The sequence below is a fragment of the Punica granatum genome, chromosome 2 (assembly GCF_007655135.1).
Source record: "Punica granatum isolate Tunisia-2019 chromosome 2, ASM765513v2, whole genome shotgun sequence".
NCBI lineage: Eukaryota > Viridiplantae > Streptophyta > Magnoliopsida > Myrtales > Lythraceae > Punica > Punica granatum.
In genome coordinates, this window is record NC_045128.1 from 14994262 (window position 1) to 15016019 (window position 21758).

The 21758-nt window shown below is 38.8% G+C and overlaps 2 protein-coding genes across 6 annotated transcripts; both read right to left on the reverse strand.

Annotated features, from left to right (window-relative positions):
• Positions 1 to 2137: 2137 nt before the first annotated feature.
• On the reverse strand, positions 2138 to 4237 carry LOC116193470 (growth-regulating factor 3-like). Its single transcript, XM_031522178.1, has 3 exons — positions 3806 to 4237; positions 3288 to 3690; positions 2138 to 3189 (listed from the first exon to the last, which is right to left on the reverse strand). Exons 1-3 carry the CDS (start codon positions 3999 to 4001, stop codon positions 2724 to 2726), a joined length of 1065 nt encoding a protein of 354 aa, XP_031378038.1. The 5' UTR covers positions 4002 to 4237; the 3' UTR covers positions 2138 to 2723.
• A 9041-nt stretch (positions 4238 to 13278) lies between these two features.
• Positions 13279 to 21307, reverse strand: LOC116196519. Of its 5 annotated transcripts, XM_031526266.1 has the most exons (20): positions 21136 to 21307; positions 20804 to 20836; positions 19976 to 20297; positions 19488 to 19676; positions 19316 to 19399; positions 18933 to 18992; positions 18399 to 18443; positions 17703 to 17899; positions 16835 to 17302; positions 16353 to 16488; positions 16044 to 16241; positions 15817 to 15906; positions 15208 to 15270; positions 15015 to 15089; positions 14874 to 14924; positions 14627 to 14704; positions 14389 to 14523; positions 14082 to 14189; positions 13899 to 13964; positions 13279 to 13690 (listed from the first exon to the last, which is right to left on the reverse strand). In XM_031526266.1, the coding sequence occupies exons 3-20, from the start codon at positions 20279 to 20281 to the stop codon at positions 13622 to 13624; spliced, it is 2418 nt and encodes an 805-aa protein (XP_031382126.1). In that variant the 5' UTR covers positions 20282 to 20297; positions 20804 to 20836; positions 21136 to 21307; the 3' UTR covers positions 13279 to 13621. The 5 variants fall into 5 exon arrangements, with proteins under 5 accessions (XP_031382126.1, XP_031382130.1, XP_031382125.1 ...); XM_031526270.1 differs by lacking the exon at positions 20804 to 20836 and having other exon boundaries at positions 13279 to 13630; XM_031526265.1 differs by lacking the exon at positions 20804 to 20836 and having other exon boundaries at positions 21136 to 21306.
• Positions 21308 to 21758: the final 451 nt, after the last annotated feature.

Sequence of the window (21758 nt, forward strand, 5' to 3'; positions counted from 1 at the left end):
CATTTAAAAAAATTCATGTTAAATTTGAGAAAAAGTATAAAGTTGATGATTTTTTCTGTTATTAACCCTCGATAAATTGTCAAAATATAATATGATTCTTGTTAAATAAGTTTTTCATTATTTAAAAAAAAAAAAAACTTGTTGGCAAGCATTGATGCATGGTGATATAGCTCTCTCCTATTAATCTCTGCAATTTACTACTTTTGAAGAGCTCCTTATGGAAGATCATGACAATTGTGTGTGAAGTCCTTTTTTTTTTTTCAGACTCTCCCTCTCTATCTCTGACTCTTTTTTGGGTTTGTGTCTGATGAGACCAGACTAAGCCCCAGAGCTGAGCAGAGAGCAGAGAGCAGAGACCCACTCACTCACCCACCCACCAGAAGGTTCAGAAGGGTCAGAGTCTCTCTCTCTATTTCTATCACTGATTTTGTTCTGTTGCCCTCAGACCAGAGGAACAGTCAGACAGGAAAGATGATGATGATATCCCATTCCTTGTAAGCTTCTGGCGCTTTCTCTGTCTCAGTCTGTGTCTCAGTTCTTTCTCAGGCGTCTTCCTCTTTTCTTTTACCCCTTAGTCACCGCCCCACTGCCTTTCCAACATAGCTCATCCTTTCTTAAATCTTTTCATTGACTGATTAATTAATTGATACTGTTGTGCTAGCATAACTCCATGTCATTGGGACACGACTTCTCCCGTGTTGGATGCGCATGAGTCCCGTGGCGCACTAAGTATCCAACGGTGAGGAGATCCATGTCATGGGAACAAAGACTCATACTAGAATTATCCTATTTGATAACTAAGGAAAGGATCACTGCTTCTATTCAACAGTCAAATCTCACCTCACTCCTGTTTCCCTCTTATCAGTTAGTTAATCACAGCTACTGTCTGTGCGAGTTGTAATTGTCTTTTGAGTGTCAGGCAGCTGCCAGCAGCGATAGGAAAATATTAGGACAGACGGACAATGCTTGGATTCCGTGATTGATATTTCAGTCACGGTTCAAATACAAAACACTTACTCTTGTTGTTCATGAGTTTTGGATTTATTACAAAGACATTACAAAAAAATTTTGTTCAAAACCCAAAACTCTTGTACAACAAGAGTAAGTGTTCTGTACTTGGCTCGTGACTAAAACTTAGTCACGGGATCCAAGAATTTCCCTAGGTGAGACTATACACTGCAGTGTGCAACTTTTCGCTCGGTGTCTGATATTGTCTTGTGGAGCTCGTGTTACTTATTTCTTTACATTTTGTGCGACATTGGAAGTAGCACATGCCACCTTAACGAATTAGTGTCGTATAATATGTTCTAGCCGCCGCCACCACCACCAGCTTTACGTATGTGGTTTCTTTTCTTCATTCTGTGCTTGATTAAGTTTAGTACAGATGTATCCCCTGAATGGGATGAAGGCTTCTAATCGAAAACTGATTTCGATCCCTCCCAAGTGGATATTCCACGACCGAGGCTGGTTTCATGGGAGCTCTGGGATGATTTCTTCTGCTGGCTCATTCTAAATGATAGCGGCATTACATAGCAGAGCGGATTGTCAGCTTTGGTAAAAAAATGTGATTGATTCGGCTTGCAGATCTAATGATCTCCCTACCCTAAGCTTTGGCATACAACCGAATACCAACAAAATTGGCTTTCCATCAAGTGATGGATGGATGGGATGGAAGGATGGAACATTCAGTTGTTTGACAGTACAATGGAGATGCACTGATTGTTATATCGGAAGGAATATGAATGCAAATCGTATTTTGCTTGGACAGCATTGAACTGAACTGAACTAAATTGAACTCCGAGTTGAGCCATAGAATTGGAAAATCACTCTATGATGAAATCTGAAAGAACAGAGAAGAAAGAACAAATAGTATTGGGTCCCAATCCCGAGGGGTTTGGTCTAGTGGTTAAGGTGCGCCTAAACTTGTATCCGATCCCAAGTTCGAATCCCCTTGGGACCACCGGAGCGCCTTTGGCGTAATTACCCGCTTCGTGTGCCGCCGGAGGTTCACAGAGCCCCGAGGATTAGTCGGGCTAGACCTGGACATCCCAGGTTAGCCAAAAAAAAAAAGTATTGGGTCCCGGCGTTAGTTTAAATATTAGACAAAGCAAGTTTTTCACGTAAGTACTGTGAAAGCTACTCCTCAAATCAGACATTGTATTTAGGTGTCACCTACCTACCCATGAAATGAAACACTTGAAAAAGAGATCTTGGCTCTCACTAACATTCAAACCCCTCAGCCCACAACCCCTTCAATTGCATCCATTCATCCATCCATCTCAACTCCCAGTACATATCCTCAGTATCATATCATATATATATATATATATATATATATATAGATGTATGTATTTTCATGGACAAAAGAACCACTTGGACCGACATAGAAGACCCTGATGCCCACACATACATACATATACCATTGGATCCCTCCAAAAAAGAACCAACCAGCATTGAATCCACTCAAAATGTAACCCAGTTTTTAATTGTAAACTCATTCTCTGCGGAACGGAAACTGATCAGATAATCAGATCCTTACGTAGAAATTCCGGAGCACATTATCCTTCCGGCTCGGTGGGAGCCCACATTACCTCTCCAAACTCAACCATCTGCATTGCCATGGCCATGCTATTAACAAATAAGAAATTCTAAGTTAAATATAATGTTAACCAGAGGAAGAGGGTCTCCAATCACTCATCATTGTCTCTTCTCGAACTGAACAGCTAGGGAAAGCGATCGTTCGAGGATGAGGAAGGCATCGAGATTGACAGCCTGGTAGTCGAGCTGTTGGACGACTTCTCATCTGGGTCGATCCAGGAATCTCTGCTGCCTCCTCTGATGGGCTCCTCGTCGAAGAACCGGTGGATGGTCTTGTGGGGCTCATCTTCTTGCTCCCTCTCGTGCTTCACGGGCACGTTGTCAACGGTCCCCAGAGTGTACAAGTAGTGATGGTTCGATGGCTTGCTCTCCTGCTTCGGGTAGTCCCCGAGGCTCTGGAGCTGCAAGTAGGGGTAGTCGGCGCTCTGCCTGGACCTGGCGGAAGAAGAGGAGGAGAAGCTCATCGTGAGCGGGGTATGCTGCCAAGAGTCCTCCATCGATGAAGCCGTTGAGAAGTTCCTCATCGTCCCTGAAGGCTCCGAGAAGAAGGCGTGCTCGTCGACTTCCTCTTTCATCCCATAAGCAGCATACCTGTTAGTTTCTCATTCCGACACGCCCCCGTATAAGTAAATCACCAAAAAATACGAGGAATGGTTGGACCAACGAATAAACAACGGGAGCTACCGAACCTGTAGTCGGAGTTGAGCTGAGAGTAGGACGATCCCGAGTCGAGGAAATAGTTGTGGTCGGAGAGGACCGAAGAGTGATGATGAGGCCGCGAAAGAGCAGCATTAGAGTCGAGGGAGTACAGACTACTGCTCCTGCCCGTCAACTGGTTAGCCATCGTGGTGGCGGTAGTACTAGCAGTGGAAGAGATGAGTTGCTGTTGTTGTTCCACATGCTTTCTTGAACGGTTCTTGCCTCGATGCATGTGGCGCTCGCAGTACTTGGAGTCGGGGAACGCCTCCTTCGAGCACCGCCACTTCTTCCCGTCCGTCCTCCTGCACCTCCCAGGTTCAGGGTCTATCTTCCTCGACCCCAGCATTGTCTGGGGATGCTGGTACTGATGATGGTAACAGCTCCACCCGCCCACTGTCGGCCGAACCGAAACCAATCACATGTCAAATCAAAGAGAGTAGAAACAGCGCAATCGAGGTAAAGTCCAAATTATAAATTAAGGGAGCGGAGAGGGGAACTGGGACTTCACTGTGGTGAAGAGAGGAGGAGCGCTTGAGGGGGAAGAGGAGATCGGGAGGGACAGGGATGCCGGAGACGAGGTACTTGTAGATGAGGGCTTGATGCTCCAGCTCCTGCCATTGGTTCGCCGTGAACGGGTTACTACTACTGCTGCTGCTGTTGCTGTACCTCATCATGATGCCACTACTAATGCTATTGTTGTTCATCTCAACCTTAAAACCCCAATCCCCAAGAGAGGGGAGAAATTTTGAATGAAGAGAAGAGAAGAGAAGAGAGAGGAACTAATACTAGGGAGGAGATGAGGCTTTGGTTTGAAGCAGTTTTTGAGTAGTGATGAATGACAGAGGAGTGGAGAGCTGAGAGCTGAGTTTGGTATGTGTTTATATTTAATTTTTGGAATTTGATTAGCTTTTATGAGAGGCACAGGGAGAGGGATGGGGGGACCACTGGACCAGTTGGGGTTTGCAGAATCTTCTCTCACACTGTAGATGGATAAAACTAACTCATGGTTCTGATTTCAGGGAGGAGAAGAAGTGGAGAGTGCATGCAGGCAGCTGATCAGCTTAGGAGCAACCAGCAAGGCAAAGCATATATATATCATAGATACATACATACAATAGCAGGAGAGGAGATGAGAGGAGAGAAGGGTGAGTGCGAGAGAGGGCTGCTGAGAAGCAGAGCTGCAGCAGCAAGCAGGTTATGTTATTATGACTGCAAAAGAAACTCTCTTTTTTTTTTTCCTCTCTTTTTCATTGTTATTATTATTGATAATAATATAATATGATGTGCAGGCGGGGCAGTGGAGTGCAGAGGGACTGCACTGCAGAGAGAGCAGATGCAGGCAGAGACGCAGAGGCAGGAGGAGCAGAGTGCAGACTGCCTCAGCTGCTTCAGTTTGGCAGCTCTTGTCTCTGACATCTCTACGGAAACCCATAGAAAACTAAAGCAATAATATAGACAGAGATCTATACAGAAAGGAAAGGAAAGGAAAATTTATTCAGTCCATGTAGCGGAATCAGGAATATAATCTACTGACAATATAACATAGTCGATCGCATTTTACTTCGGTCAACTATGTTTATTTTGTAGTCGATTATGTTAAGCTAGATAAGGTGAAACAAAAAGATATTTTTATTTCCCTCAAATATGATAATGAGAATCCTTTCATAAATCCACCGTAACAGCGAGTACAACGCATGAATTCGTTTCATATATTCTTATACCATTTTTTTATCATAATTGTTTACATTTTGAAAAATAAATTTTTTGATTTAAAATAATACAAATTTCCAATAATTGATTATAATTTCAAATATCTATGTTAATATTCTTTTAAAAAAATAAAAAATCAGAATAAGTTGATTATTTTTTGCAACATAACATGTTAATAATTATAATAACATTTTGAAACAAGTTATTTCATTAATATGCATCATTATATATATTTTTTAATTATCAATATATAGACTGACATATATTAAGTTTAGTAATTAGAATAAAATTTCATTTCACTCATTTCTTTAAACAATATTTATGAGATTCTTATTTTTAAAATTTTAATTATTATTTTAGTTATGAGTTTAAGCTCATAGCGCTATATCATACTATGTCCCATTTATAAGACCATAACTTCTTTGAAAATTATATTTTTGTTTTTGCGCTGAAAACATTTATATATCATTTTTATAATAATTATTCTAAATTTGAAAAACATATTATCTTCTTAACACACTAAAATATTTTAAATAATTAATTTCAAGTTTCATACGATAATTAAATATTAAAATTAGACTCATTTTGCATGGTTCAACATATATTTTGCAACATATAGTCCCAATTAGTAAGTATTATATTATATGTTTATTTAATAGTAAGTATATTAGAGTAATTTGTTGTAGATGACATCCTTCGAAGTTCATATATATTTACTTCATTGCCCATTTTTTAAATATGTGAATTTGTGACATCCTTGTTTGATTTTTTATATTATCATAAGTTCATAAATAATAATAACAATTTTAATCTTATAACATAAATTAGGTTAACATCCAATTAAATAATGAAATCCACATGATTAAATCAACTCTCTTAAACTTTTTATAATTATGTTTACTAATGAGAAATTATTTATTAATATAGGAGTCAATTTAGTTATATGACCATAAGTTCGTAGAATTAGTTATTCGTCATTTATATGAAAAGATTTTTAATATTTTCAATATGATTATTATTTAGTTTTATTGGATATTGTATAGTTTCGAAGAAAATTTTTTTTGGCTCTAGACACATGCTAAGAAATCAAGATTATGGAGTTAATGATATACATATATTTAATATACTCTATCAAATAAATATGTGGATACGTATAGATATTATTTCTTATGGTCTTATTTTTTTATAATCTTTAACTAGATCTATATATATTCGAGCTTCAATTATAAAATTTCTTAAATAGGTCTTATGTTCTTAGATTGTATTCTTCTTTTTTTTTGCTTGAAATAATTTTTCAAATCAAATATTTATTTTCCAATAGTTCTATTAAGGTCACAAAGAGGCAACCGGCTACTATTACACTTATTATCACAATGGTGGAATGAAATCACTAATCTGTAATACTCATAAACACAAACTAAATTATACCAACATAACATAATTATTATCAATATAACACTATAACATAAATGTTTTCATTTTTGGTGAATAATTATTTACATGAAGTACTTAATGATTTTATGTTATTTACTATTAAGGAAATTACAATTAATTTCTGCGCATCCGGCGGATTTTGATCTAGTTTATATTAATTTGCAGCCCATCCATTAGGAGACATTTTCGTAAAACACGAAGCAAAGTCCCTGATAAATATGGACTTCCATCAATCTTTTTTTTCGGTGTGTACCCTGGTATTCAGAAACTCAATGGGGTCTGACTAATCTAGTCGGGAGATCGAGCATTAAAGGTTATTCTCCCTCCCAACAAGTGCGCTTCCCGGTATTCGAACTTGTGTTCCTCTCCTTACAGGGGTGAGCTGCTTACCACTCAGCCAACACTTTTGTTGGTGACTTCCATCATATTTTTATTTTCCAATACAGTCACAACAAGGTGTATTGATGCATGCATAACACATATGCATTATTAACTCACATTTTTTTTCGCTGAATTAAAGGCTAGGTCGGGTTATTAACCCGTTGTGGCTGCCCCAACTAAGGGAACCTAACCGCCACGGAATGTTCCTTTTGTCATAGCTTGCTGAGACTTTAGCCCAACTCAGTCATCGCAATCCCACCAACACATTAGTGAATTAAGTCTAACACCTACTGGATCAAGCATTATAAGCCGGCCATCGTCATCCCATAATACACCCACATAGTGGCGAGCTCTACGTCCTTAGTGAGATTCGAACTCGTGATGTTCAAGTGAAGCGCTTGATACTTAACCATTAAACCACCGTGCTGGTAGTATTAACTCACATTTAAATGAACAAATAATGGCCCAAAAGCAATCAGTTTTCTTTAGTTGTATCACCATTAACTATAATAAATACACACACACACAAGGACTTCTGTCACAAAAGTGAAAGCAAGAAAAGCCATAAACTAAGATTTCCCATAAAATCTTGGGTTTTAGCAATTATTATTATTATTATTGTTATCGTTATTATTATTGTTGTTTTTGTTATTGTTACGCTTATTCTCTTTTTCTAAGTTTTTTTTATTTATTTACAAAAGTTAATTAAATGGAAAGGCTGTGTGGTATGCAATGAGAGTTGGTGTCTGAAGCAAATGCTCCTGCACTGGCCTGACATTCTGAAGATCGTACGGGCAAAGACCTCTTTTTATTGCTGCACCTGCTTCCGCTTCTTCTGCCAAAACTCTTTTTTATTTTCTTTGAAAAAAAGAAAAGAAAAAGAAATTTACTATATATTTATTTTGCTGTTCCTTTACATGTAAACTGATCAGAGACCCCTCCCCCACTTACGGACGGGCAATTTGACCTTTTTTCGATTTGGGAAACAAACTTATAAGATATTGAAAGAGATATTCATCAGGTCTTGTGGGCCTCTGCCTATCTCTCCCTTTATCATTTTTGAGTTCTGAATGAATCCTTCTGATTACATAAATCATTCATTAATATTGGTGGGAGCCCAGCCCTGCCCTCTTCTTCTTCTCAGTGTAAAGCCCTAATGGTATTCATCACCAATCTTATGGCCTACATTTGGAAACATATATATAGAACATTTTGAGAAAGGCATGGACGGCCAGAAGGAAGCATTTATTTTACGGAACTCTTCTCGGCGCTTCAACGAGTTCACAACAACTTGAGATCAATCTAAGGTTTCTCAAAACATTTGGGAATCCACTGTTCTAACTTTTGGTAACTCCACTAGCATATGGTCAAAACCCTAGCTAGGCCTGTCCTCCTAAAAAACATATGGTCACTACTGGCCGAGCAGCTCATCACCTGTAATCTCTATCAATATAATTGAGTCGATGTGCACGGATAATTTGATCGTCCAAATAGCATAAAGTCGTTCAATCATCAGAAGTACACATGATGCAAATCCTAAGTTTTGGCACAATATGGAACTCAAAAACAATGGCTTGCTATGTTAATTTACTATATATCTCTAGTATATTTTTCGGGTCTGCACCACCCGATACAAGAAGCCCTATGGGTCATGAATAATCAAGGTTTGAGCGCAATGAGCCCATTGAAAGATAAAACTCTTCGAATCGAGAATTTTATCTACTCATAGAACTCGAAGTCGAGATTTTACTTAAGGAAAATGGGTACTGAATCATCTAAATTAATGCACATTGGTTATGTATTTTGAATATTTAATGGTGAAAATCATGGATCGTAAAAATCTTTCTTCTGATCAGTTGTGGGACATTAAAATTTTTTTAACTGTCAGGAGATCAGTCCACAAGTGAAGTGAGATATTGGAAAGTTGAATCCTTTTTTGTTTGCTTGCTGGCATTCAATTATTCTGAAAGTCTCTACCTAATGTCTGAGCTCCCAGCTGAATGAAGAAACAAAGTACAAAGACAATCATCTCTGTCTGTCTGTGCCTAACCCTAATCTAATCTTCCACCTGACTTAAGAATGTAATTTACAGCAAGAATATCGAGAGTGCCCATAAATTCAGGTTGCATTAATTAATCGCATCTGTTTCCATCCAACATGCTGGGGATCGATCTACAAAAAACGAAGATAGAAGCGGAAATGAGAAGAAATTACACGTAACATATATATGGTAATTAAAACCCTCTGATGCAGTGGAAAAACATTCGTGAAAAAAGGAGGCTCGAGGGTAACTTCTTATCGAGCAACAATAGTTAAGTGTACAAAACGAGAGAGGCTATGCTCAAGCTCAGGAAACGAAGACCTAAACCAAAAAAGCAGACTGTAACCCTCAAGAAGTCTCTCCCACTCGCACAAAATACTTTCATTCATCAGGCGCTCTTCCCGCACTCCTATACAGCATAAAAATATATTTTTTTTTTAAAAAAAAATTAACGATAACATCCTAAGGTACATTACTCTTCATGTATAAATCTCCCTAAAACATAGAGATCCGAATCTAAAAAATACGGGAAACAATTTGGGATAAAATTCAGGACACAACCGAGCACCGTAAAATCAAGACAATTCTCGTGTCATGATTAGTTTCAGTAAAGATATCGGGTGTAGGTCAGAGATTATTTTTCGATGCAACGCAAGTTGCTGTAATAATCTCTCAGATCGATCCCTTCCTTCCCATGGCAGGCTGGAACACATGCAAAGTGTACCTTTTTTGGTACGATGTCCTCAGTCGTCCTTCCCACTTGACCAGTTAAGAACATCTTCCCAGGTGCAATCCCTCCGGCTAAAAAAAGAAATGAAAAAAGATAATTGCCCAAAATAAAATACAAATATTTACTCTCTGCAATTATTACCTATCTTCTTTATACATATATATATATATATATATATGTATGTATATATATTATTCACTTGGGCAGCAGGAGGGAGCAGGGGGCAGCTGTCAGAGAGAGCACGAAGATAATATTTCACGCTTCTCACTTGCCTCCATCCGCTTTTGACTTGCAAATGCACTGTGTGCGTAATACATTTACCATAACGGTTGCAGTAAACATAGTTTATCAACGCACGAAGACGTGTCATTGTCGAGTCCCTCCCCCGGCTGGTATTCGATTTATAGTTAGCAGAGATTAATGACATTCTTTGACATGAGAGTTCTGGAGACGGACCGTCGTACGTTCAACGACAACCCTGGTCAATTTAACCAACTAATTCAGTGGGCACAGCAGGATTCTTGAAAACCTTCGTGTGGCGTTTACTGTGTCTGTCGCATCGTGGCTGGCATGTAATAAGCCTGATCCATGTGGAGCACCTTTGTGCTAGAATGGCCACGGATCGTTTGTTCTCGGAATCCATAAAGAGTAATCCCCTAACCATGGCAGTTCCATCAAGATAGCGTTACTTGGTCTGTTTAGACCCCCATTTTGGGCCGTTAAATCTTCACCCGAGATTCCGAGACTAGGCATTCACCTGGCTAGGCTGAGCAATCGATCTTTATAGAAATCGCTAGTGTTAGTAAATTTTCGTGCTTTTTTCTTTTGTTTTTTTTTTTTCCTGGAAAGCAGACGTGCCTTCAAACGCAAACTTCCATTGAAAGAGAAGTTACAGATGAAAGGGAAGAGATGCCCCCATGGGGGCTTCAGTGCTTTCTTCCAGCAGGGAGGGGGTCACTCTCCATCTGGGCTTATTAGCTAAGTGGGGTCCTTTGCACCAATTTGACGTAAAGCTCATCCCTCACATCATTTTCTCCTTTTGAGTCCATGAATGATCCAAAATAAATGCAAAGTTCAATTAATTTTGGCAACTTTGAGCGTAAAAAAATCTCACACGGAAAAACTAAGAAACATCTAATGGGTTTATAAGAGATTGGATACTACAATTTATTAGTTCGAGCTTTTGGGTTGGAGATAGGCCCAATCGTAATGCTTCCGCGTGCATGTGTGTGGGTTTACATCCTGCCATTTGAAATGTCTCTTTGTCAATGGGCAGCCGAAATGCGCCCATGTTTAGCCCAAGTGTGAAGCTTGTGGTCTCTTTGAAATCTGAGTGCGGAGAGAAACCCGCCTCATCTTAGTCCGGCCCAAGCATGGTCTTATTGTCAATTGTCGTCCTCCCTCCTCCCGAGCATGGAAGTCTGGTCCCGGCTCGTAGTTAGTTCTTGAGGGCGGGTTGTTCTAGTCCACGTGGCAACGTGAGAGCGGGTGTTGAGCGTAAAAAATCCCACATTGGTATTACAATATATCAGCTCGAGCTTTTAGGTTGAAGTTGTACCTAATCGCTTATAGGCCCAGTAGAATTTTACATATACAGAATGGAATTTTACCTCAGTTTGTAGCAAACCTTAAGACATTACTACTAGGGATCCCAGCGGTTTCTCAAGTTCAATAGTTCCACTACAGACCTCGCATAATAAACTCTATGACGATTAAGATGCCGTCATTCAGTATCTCACATGCTCCTCATTTCATGGCATTCCTCGAACGCGGCAACTTTTCTATCTCAACCCTCGGCCATATTGGTTCTCTTGCTACACGAGCATTGGCTCCCACCCAAATCAATCAATGGATGAGCCCTTTTCTGTTAACCTGACAGTTATTACGGTGGTGGCTGCTAGTAAACTAAACGATGCAACAACAACTACAAAGCTTCATCAGTGATTATCATAATTAACTTTTGCAAGTAATTACTAATATTTGGTTATCATTATTATTGTAAGATCTTCGACTGTCAATGATTGAGACTATCAGTTCTGCACAGTTCACTTAGGACTGTGTCTGGCCGCTTCGAGGGAAGGGGGTTGTCAGACCCGCTTAGAGCTTAATTGATGTAGAACCCCGACCCACGTCCCCTCGTGGGATCGTCATCGGAACAGAGATGGATTCTCTAATATCCAATGGTGGGGTGGCTTTTCAAAGGAATAATATCAATTAAGGTTTACCAATTTTGCAGAACAGCAACTGTCTCCGCACATCATTCCTGCAGCAACTCACCGGACTCAGTCTATTGGTCCAACAGGAGAGATAGAGACAAAAACAATTTCTTCAATTAAAAATTTTACGATTGAGGCGTGCAAGAACAGAGAGAAAGTCGAGAGAGTACAGAATAATGAGTAGTTATTTACTAGTTATAAGTAGTGTCAAGTGTGAATTTACTGATCTAAAACCTCAATTTTATATCCAAGTGTTTTGATAAAACCTAATATTAAGTGTTCAAATTTAAGTGCTTAAAATTTAAGGACTTAAATAAATAAGTGCTTAGTGAAATAAGTGAAATGTATTTGACTGAGTAAAAATTTTAACAGCTGAAATTATATTTGCATAATGACCCTATACTTTAACTTTGTTTTACTTTTGACCACATTTTGTTATAACATTTTTAAATATCAAAAAATTAAAAAAAAATCAAAATTGCAAAAAAAAAAAAGAAGGGCGGAGGTTCTCGATCAGAGAGGAAGGAAGAAGAGGATGCCTATTTACTCACCAAAGACCTCCTTTGTGGAGGTGATGGCCAGGATCAAGGCCTCCACAGCACCCCGATCTCCCCCTCTCTCTATTCGAGGGAGAGAGAGATAGGAGATCGGGGGCGGTGCAGGCCCTGATCCCAACCACCACCTCCACAGAGGAAGTCGTCGGCAAGCGTAATAGGTGATGGCACCACCAGCACCCTCTCCCTCTCCGCGGCGTGAAGTCGTGCCTGCCTGCCTCCCTCTCTCTTTCTCCAGATTTCTGAGCCAAAATCCAAATGGACCAAACTGTAATTACAATAAAAATTGGGAGTATCGCTGCAAATTTTTAAAAAAGTCCCTTAATTGAGTGAATCAGCTGAAAATAAAAATGCAAGCTTTTTCTACTTAATAATTAAGTTCTTTTTTAACTTAAATTTATTAGGTTAAATCACTTCTTTTTACTTATCAAATATGCTCCACTCTATTAAGTGCTTAAAATTTAATTTCAAATATCCGCACTTAATTTATTATCAAACACACCTTTAAGCTAAAATACCATTTTGTGGGTATTATCGAGAAGAAAAGCTACACCAATTAATTTTCTTCTACCTTTTGTAATATATAGATAAAGATATGAAACATAAGAAAACCATAAACCAAAGGATTATGGTTCTTGAAGTAACCTAATCTCCTTGGCAACCTTCTCTTTGTTGGTCTGCCCTGGATGTCAATCTACTGACCACAATAGTAATTTTCTAGGAAAATCCTTATAGAAATATCCGTGAAATAAAACTGCAATCGAATACCATTCTCTCATTGAAGAGAGCTCCTACCAAACAAATTCGTTGAGCGGATCAAATTTTCTGCGGAATCTATAATAAGATTAGATGGCCGAGCACAAGCGGGGCGGGATGAGAGATCTTTATTTCAGGTTGCATAACGGAGCAAAGGCAAATTCAAGGACCCGATTCACGATTCCTCATAAATTACCAAACATGGAAGAAGAAATCTGATGCGCTTATTTTGCATGCAGATATCCTCATCCTCATCATCATATATCATTTCCCTTCTTCACACCCTAAACAAGCAAGCCCAGACATGGCATTCTCGATGACGAAATAATTTGGAGCAAAATTTTACATAAAATAAAAAGGCGCGACTTTCTCGCGATCTATAATTATATTTTCATATATATATGACTTATACATATGCATGCATCTTTGGTTCTTCAAGTTATATTGTAGGAAATAACACGGTGGTGGTATACATTTGCCTGCCCAGCACCACTCCAAGTCCTTATTCCTTCTGGAAGAAAGACAGAACGAGATCCGTTTGTACAGAGAAGAGTTGCGTGTCCACGAAATGCTGCTCCAAACAAACCAAATGGAACTATGACATCGAGAAAAAAGGTGTGTGTGTGTGTGTGTGTGTGTGTGTGTCAAGAACATTCATTTTCTTAAATTTGGTAATTGTTAACAAATTTCTCAGCATGCAGGATAAAAATCGAACAGAGCTGCTGCATCCACTTAATATAATGGAAGGGCAAAAGCATGTTAAGGCTTTCAGTACTGACCTTCATAAATGATCGCTCACGAGAAGGAAATGATTCAATAAAACTTTCCTTCAGAAGCAAGGATACCTGAAATCAGATGATATCAGTTTTCCAAATCAGCAGTGTGATTTAAGAGTCAAATATTATTGTGCTTGCAAGTATTCGTAACTTCATACTACTGCAAAACTTGAATGCAGAACACACCTTGTCATCGTTTGACTGTACATTTGTAATTGTATGCGAGCGCAGATTAGAGCAGAGAGAATCCAAGTAATGCCTTAAGACTCCCAAGAAACCCTTCGCAGCTTCAATCTGCACATTGATCGACATAGATCAAATAATTATAAACAAAACTAAGTAAACAGGCAACTGTAAATCTGGTCGAGAAATGATAAAGCCCTAGTTTGAGATCCATCATTCTGTTCATATGGTATCCTGTGTGGTTCAGGAAACTATGGTCGATCAATTCCCTAGTATAATACGCCAAATATATACAAGCAGAAGCTCACACCTGCACTTCGGTGCACTCATACATTGGCCGTTTCCTCCCCAAATAACTCTCTCCTACAAGCTTTGCATGGTAGGAACTCAATGATGAGAACAGCTCCTTGTGCTTCGGGAGTTGAGGAATGGTTGGTGCCTTCACCTATGACATCCACACCACATTAAAGTCTGCGACAAATGTGCCTAATGAAAATATCACAATTTTGCCAAAAGGGATGTTGCCTATCGTTAGAGATGGTATCCACCTGATTCCTGTTAGCATCGACTAAAATGGCGTTGGTCAGTTTAGACTGCACCTCCGCAGTTTTGTTCTTCACACCAACCTACAAATGGCGAGAAACATATCAAACCAGATTTATGACGGGAGACCATTCCAAGCAACCATAAGAAAAATACTGAAGTTGGAGAAAAAGTGAAATGACAATACTTTAAAAATTGAAAACAGGGGCAATGATGTCTATATCCCACAGTTAAAAGAAATTCAGTACTCACTATGTAAGGAACCGGTGCATCCAGAAAATCCAACATGTCATTAGGTAAAACCTGAAATTCCTCAGCAAGTTAGGGGCCAAAGGGAAATTTGACTTTTCAAGTGTGAAAGAAATTCCTGGCAAAAATGGATATTCAACAGACCGGCATTAAGAGGCTTTGCCATTGGTAGGGACGGATAAGAGGAATAACAGACAAAACAGTTGCTGACAAAATTCCCTGCATGTCCAACATATAGAGTCTGATGTAAGTGGAACGTGTTTTCTGTCAAGAACTCATCAACGTTAAGGAGTTCATATCAACAGCAAGACCAGGTACAAGTAAGGAACTAACATACCAAATTAGAACAAACAACAACAATCTGTTTCTCAAGCAATGCTCCTGCAAACAACGTCAACACCTGCAAATAAACATGGCGATCAATCACCAGACTCAATCTCATCATACAAGAAACTAAGGAATGCAAAATTGTCCAAGTGAAAGTTCCCAACTCCTCATGCTCTTTAAATTTGACATGGCGCCACCACCCAACCCCTCCCTCCCCTCTTCTATAAGCAACTTCACAGTGTTTTAATGCATCGACATTTAAAATAAAGAGTATGCTAATCTCCTCAAACCTCCAAATTGGGGATTGAGAGAGGAAGAAAACTTCAGAAAAGGACAGCAATTAGACTATTTTGCCGACAAGTCAAAAGGGCTTCCAATGTAAAGGCATATATGGCTCTCGGCCACTCTGCTTTCCTTCTTCAACAATATTAAAGCAAAGTGCAAGAATTTCCTTTTCCAATCCTTCTCTGTTTCTTTCCCTCACCTCTCCTCTGCTATCCATTCCTCTTCCTCTAATTTACAAATCAAGATTTCTCATTTGGTGTTTGAAAAGCAGATGTATCAAGAGCGTACAACTTTATGCTCTCTATTATGCAATAAGATAAAATACGATATTTACATGCTCAAGTCGTAGTGCACCACATATGGTTGCAAGAGTCCATATTGACAATGCAGTTGCTTCCTCCTCTACTAACAGTGCATTGTGTGCCTGATTAATACAAAAATAAAAAAAGATTAAGACTCTTTTAAGTGCAAAATCTAGACTAAGATAGAAAGAGAGGTAACAGTGACCACAGGTCCAAAAATAGAAACAAATACACTGCAGGTAATATGCTCATAGTTTACCTCTGCTAATTCTAGACTTGTGGTGCATGATCTCAAATCAATAGTTGAACCAGCTATTTGAAGAACCGCTTCCTCTGGCCTAGAATATTCCAGGGGATGTAGATGTTCCAATGGGTGAAACCTAACTATAGAACCCCTGGTAGGGCAGCGCAACCTATAATACTCACAAATTATCTGCAATAACCCATAACTGTTTGCCTGGAAAAATTATTGGGAAGATTTGTCAAAAGGCAGAAGCAACTAATGATGGCACGAGACTAGAGGCATCAAAAAAGGACCAAGAGGCATAAAAATGAACATTGCACCAACCTTAGCCCATTCAAGAATATCAGCATGGTCACTCGTGTCATCCTGGCCAGAGAAAGATGCCTCTTCTGTCTCCATATCATCCAGATCGCTCCTAAAATTCCTATCCTCAATTGGGGAGCTCTGAAAGCTGCATGAGCTAGTCCAATCACAAATCAAGACATGAAAGTAGCAGATCCATCATGTCATGCATATTTATGACATCAAATAAACCATGACAATAATCTGAATACTAATATGCATAAAGGATCAGTCATCTGAGTTCAAACATATCCAAGATAATCCACTGAAATTTCTGTAGCACAAAATTTGCCAATGCAATAAAGTTAAAAGTGTCGATTTCTCGTTGACTGGTGAAATACTCATAGCTGCAAATTAAATTTTCAATAAACATTAGAGAGCAAAAAGACTTAGATTAAGCTATTAATGAAAGTGGACCAGAAAAATAGAGTGCAGAACTCCCAATTTGAATTGACTTTTTATACCTGGATGAAGATTCAGAGCTTTCATATTGATAATAACGTAGAAGAGGTAAAACGGCACTGGGCAAACGCCTCTCAACTGTTTGTTTATTAGTCACACAGTCATCAGGATCAAAACAACAGCCCTCAGTGTTCGCTACGGAATTGTTTTTTTCGGATGGCAGGATCTCCATTTCCGGGTCAACTTTAGCAATATTATCACCAGTCCCCTTCTTTGGAGAATCCGAGTTTCCTTGATGACAGTCCACGTGCCTTTCATCATCTGTCACTCTTCGAGGAGTAGAATCTCCTGAGCTTAATTCAGAGGTTCCAGCGATTTCATTTGGAATCTCCTCGGCAACACTGTGACTAGGTGATATACCATCTGATTGTTCTTCTATATTTCTTTCCTCATGATAACCGTTGGGATTCTCCGAACTCAGATCAACCAGACCTTTGGTTAACCGCTCCAACCTTTCTTCAGTAAAGATGCTACAAAAATATTTTAAAAAAGTTCAACACAAGGCTTATAATGCTGTGGTTCACTTGATCACTAAGATTAGCCATAATAGAGTACTAGAAGAAAGCTTAAATGAAGTGCTAAAATTTAGTTCTTTGGTTTGAAATTTGTAAGATATAGCCCTAGCCCCCTCACCACCTAATCCTCCATTGATTTCTACAGCCATCCAGAGGATATCCCTTGTGAGAACCAGATTAGTTCACATTATCCATCATTACTTGATGTTGAATCTTTTCTCCTTTCCTCATGGTAACTTCAGAACTCTTAATGCTTATAATATAAAAAATCAATTTGTAAAAGCCAATCTGATGCATTCAGTGAGAACATTATCCATTTGCAAAGAAAAGCTAACTGGACATGTAAACAATTTACCTATTTAAAACACCGAAATGCAATTCAAAAAATGGAAGCCTTGACAGAATGCAATAGCATCTCCTTGTTGTCAATATATAACGGCTCAATGAAGGCAATGATTGATTGTTTGAAATCATAGAAATCAAGCCAGAGGGTCTCTGTACTAGTTCATCGACCAGCACACAGCATCCATAGAGAGTTGAGTCATCAGCAACCTACAAAACGAAATCAAGTAAGAATGCGAGATCCAGAAAAACAAAAACAACAGTGTTGTCAGATGTTGCCAGCGAGGGACTACGCTAGATTTTTTTTTTCCCAGTAGCATGAGCATTGTAGACATTATGAGGACAAGACATTCATCACAAGGAAAGATCTACCACATGGAAGACAACAAGCACATGTAACCAAACACCAAAAGTCTCCAATTTTCATTGAAGTCCAGAGAACTATTTTGATACATGCCAAAAGAGAAAGGTCCTCATTATTCATTACTTTCCTCACAGTTCCTACTGACAGTATCTAACCAACAGTGATGTTTCTGGTCCTAACAATTTGTGCACAACAGAAATTGCTGCAGCCAGTTTATATTTGCAGCAGGAAGCTAAAAACCGCACTAGCAAACTATATCTAACTATGCCTCTTCCATTAAAAAAGAATTAGTTAGATATTTCAGGGGGAGCTACGGAAGTACGAATGACTACATTCAGTAAATACCTGCAATCGGAATACAAATGACAGGTCACTCTGCTTAAGATGCTCCTGCAAGTTAAAAGCAGAGTTAATTAGGTCCATTAAAAAATAATTCCACATGTAATAACCAAAAAGAAACCAAAACCCAGCTGAAGGAAACTGGATGCAAAGGTTCCAACATCATAACAGCAAATTACAGACATTTCTGAATAGATAAAGAAAATTAAAACAAAAGTATTTCAATGAAACTAGGGGCAACCAAAACTTAGTGGGGGAAAAAAGTGAATGAGGACACAACATGTCTAAGAAATCTCCTTACTGTCTCTGTTATTTTGTTTTGTGCCTTATCTTATGGTGTTGGTTGTGTGGTATTGAGGGATATTCAAGTAATATATTACAAAGAAGCATCCAGCAAGGGACCATACTATCTAAGTCAAGTATTAGAAATTTATGAAACTTTAAATTTTGCTGAACAAAACTTGTAATGAGCAAGTGAAAACTTTACATAAACTTCAACATCTTTGCTTAGAAGGATAGTATAGACTAACGGCAAGTTACCTGCCCCAGAAGTATCTCATTCAACTCACTCATGCTAGGTGTCCGCTCCACAGCATTAACCTGGCAAAATAAATAATAATCATAAAACACCAGAACATGATCAATTCATTGTAACCAGGAACATTGGACAGTGATTTTAGGCCAAACATAGTCTAGTCCAAGATAGAACATGAGGATGGGCAGAACTTCAACAAAATCAGACGACTAGATTAACTATTAGTCCATAGCCATTTACAGAGGCAGCCAGCCTGTAAACACAGTCCTAATTTTGCAAAAAAGATGCACAAAAACACATAATGCAACTGCATCTTTTCACAGAGAGCTGTCTGATAGTGAAGATTAATAATGGCAAGTAGATAAACAATAATAATGAATGTACCAACCTCTACACCTCCAGGGAAGCAAAATGAGAGAAGATCCTTGTATTTAAGTGGTAGCTGCTTTTCTGGTGGATAAACAAAGAGAACCTAAACATGAAAGATAAAAGCCCGTAAGATACTGAATTTGATGCATGGTAATGACATAGCCAGTAAAGCAAGCATGAATACAATTTACCTGAGGCTCGAGACTAGGTTCCACACGAGTCTGACGCTGGCCACTCAACACACTTCGTAGTTTGCCAGGACCTTCAGATTTTCTCCCAATATAACGTTTATGAAGGGCTTGAATGTCACAATTTGGATGAAGTCCAACAACAACCATGCTCTCAAAGAGCCTTGATGGTTCTTTTAATGACCTATGATCCTGCATATTTAAAAGCATCGGCATTAGAAAGGCATTATTCATGACTGACAAAGGCTTTTTTCTTAAACACAAAGGCATCATTCACATATATCAGCAAATGCCACCTAGGAAAATTACGCAGAGAATGCAATAGTAAGTGCATTATAAGCACAGGAAAAGAAATAATTAGGAAAGGAATTACACTAGTAACTCAAGCCTCTCACATGCTCAATGCGCTATATCATGGACCCACAAGAGAAATGAATATGATCCAAGTTTAATTGAAAGACAGAAGAAAAGGGATTAGCAAACACGCTTACCAAGTACTGCAATTGAAAGCTCGCCCATTGACGCTTTTGGCTGGTTAAGACCTCTGGGTTGTACGTTACACTCTTAACCTCGGGAGGAGTTGAGAATCCTTTCAACACTTTTGTAAAATGTCTCTGCAGCTTCTGAAGTTGGTTATTGCTATCATCTTTTGCCGAGAATACAACTGATGGCCTCGGAGAATGAGCAGCAGTCGCAGCTGCAGCAGCAGCAGCAACAGCCCTGGCTATATCTTCTGTAGTTTGCATGAAGAAGGAAGCACTCCATCCTGGACTTCCTGTTTCTTCATTACTGGCCATCTCTAAAAATGAATTCCTAAAGAAAATAAAAATGCAAACTTAAGAAGTCAGTAATTGTGAAATAAAGAAGAACAAGGATGATGTCTTGTCTATGAGACATAAAATACACATATATAAATATATAGATTGCAAACGTTTGGAGTCCTTGTCCTGAAAAAGCAAACAAAACTCCTTAAAAGTTTCGAACTTTCAATTTCAGTGTTTTTGCAAATCACAATTGCAACATGTATATGAGCTCGTTCTTGCCAAAAGGACAAGGAAAAGTAGACCCTTCAGAACCAAGATAAAGATCCGAACTCCCAGGCCATATATGAGTTCTTCACTGGATTCCATTACAACATAACCATGGAGACATGAATTTTGCATCCCAAAAGTTAGACAGAAATTTGCAAGACATGATCCCAGTTATCCGCAGACATGAACTGAGAATAAAGAAGATCCATCAGAAACGAATCTCCAACCACCACCACAGCACTCAGCGCTCAAGCATGAGAATCACGAAGAACAACAGAATCTATCTACCCTCAAAAGTGCCTTCTTCTCCATGTCAGTCACCTTCACAAGACCGAACACGAGCAAGCTTTCCTCAAAAAGGGAGTTAAAAAAGGAAAAAAAAAAAAAGCATAAAGCATCCTCGCTTTTGTTCAGACAAATACTCGAAAACCTCCGGCAGCATATATCAGCGAAGAATTGGCCGGAATCAACACGAAAAACTTATGGCCTTTCCGATCAGAGACTAAGATTGGACCGGGCAACGAATTCAATCAACCTCCGGAAGCCATGATCGAGGATATCATCAACCGAAGGCAGAGACGAAATTGAAGTAGAGAGAGCATCGGAGGGGAGAAGTCTACCTTCTGATGAAACCGATAACAGAGTGACAGAGACAGAGAGAGAGAGAGTTCAGGCCGCCTTGACAGGGAGGGAGGGAGGGAGGGAAGGGGGAGTGCTTGCGGGTGAGAGACAGAGGGAAAGGGGAAAGCTACAGAGGCACGAGAGATTTTGCTTTTTTCTTTTCTTTTTTTTTTGTTCTTTTTCAATTTGACTGTCTAATTGATGATGATTATTATTTATTAACATAATAATCTCGATTTAGAAAATTAATGATGATACGAGTTTAATCGATTTTCCTAATTCGCATCTTTCTTTCTTCCTCCTTTTCTTCCTTTTTTTTCCCCTTCTAATCCCAACCTTATAACAATCATCTCAATTTTATCTTACTCTTTAAAAATTATATGTTTCAAATCTTTTTGATCGACTTTTTCCGTCAAAATCGACGGAGAGGATGACGCGACTATTGTTAACCGAGCCATGTAGGCAACCAATATAATACAATTGTATAAAAGAGATTTTTACCTTATATATATATCATGGTTTCACATTTTGTTCAAATCTATCATATGCTTTTAAAAGTGTCCAAAATATCGCATAATTTACATCTTTTTTCAAATCTATTCTACTGTTAGATCTTCCGTCA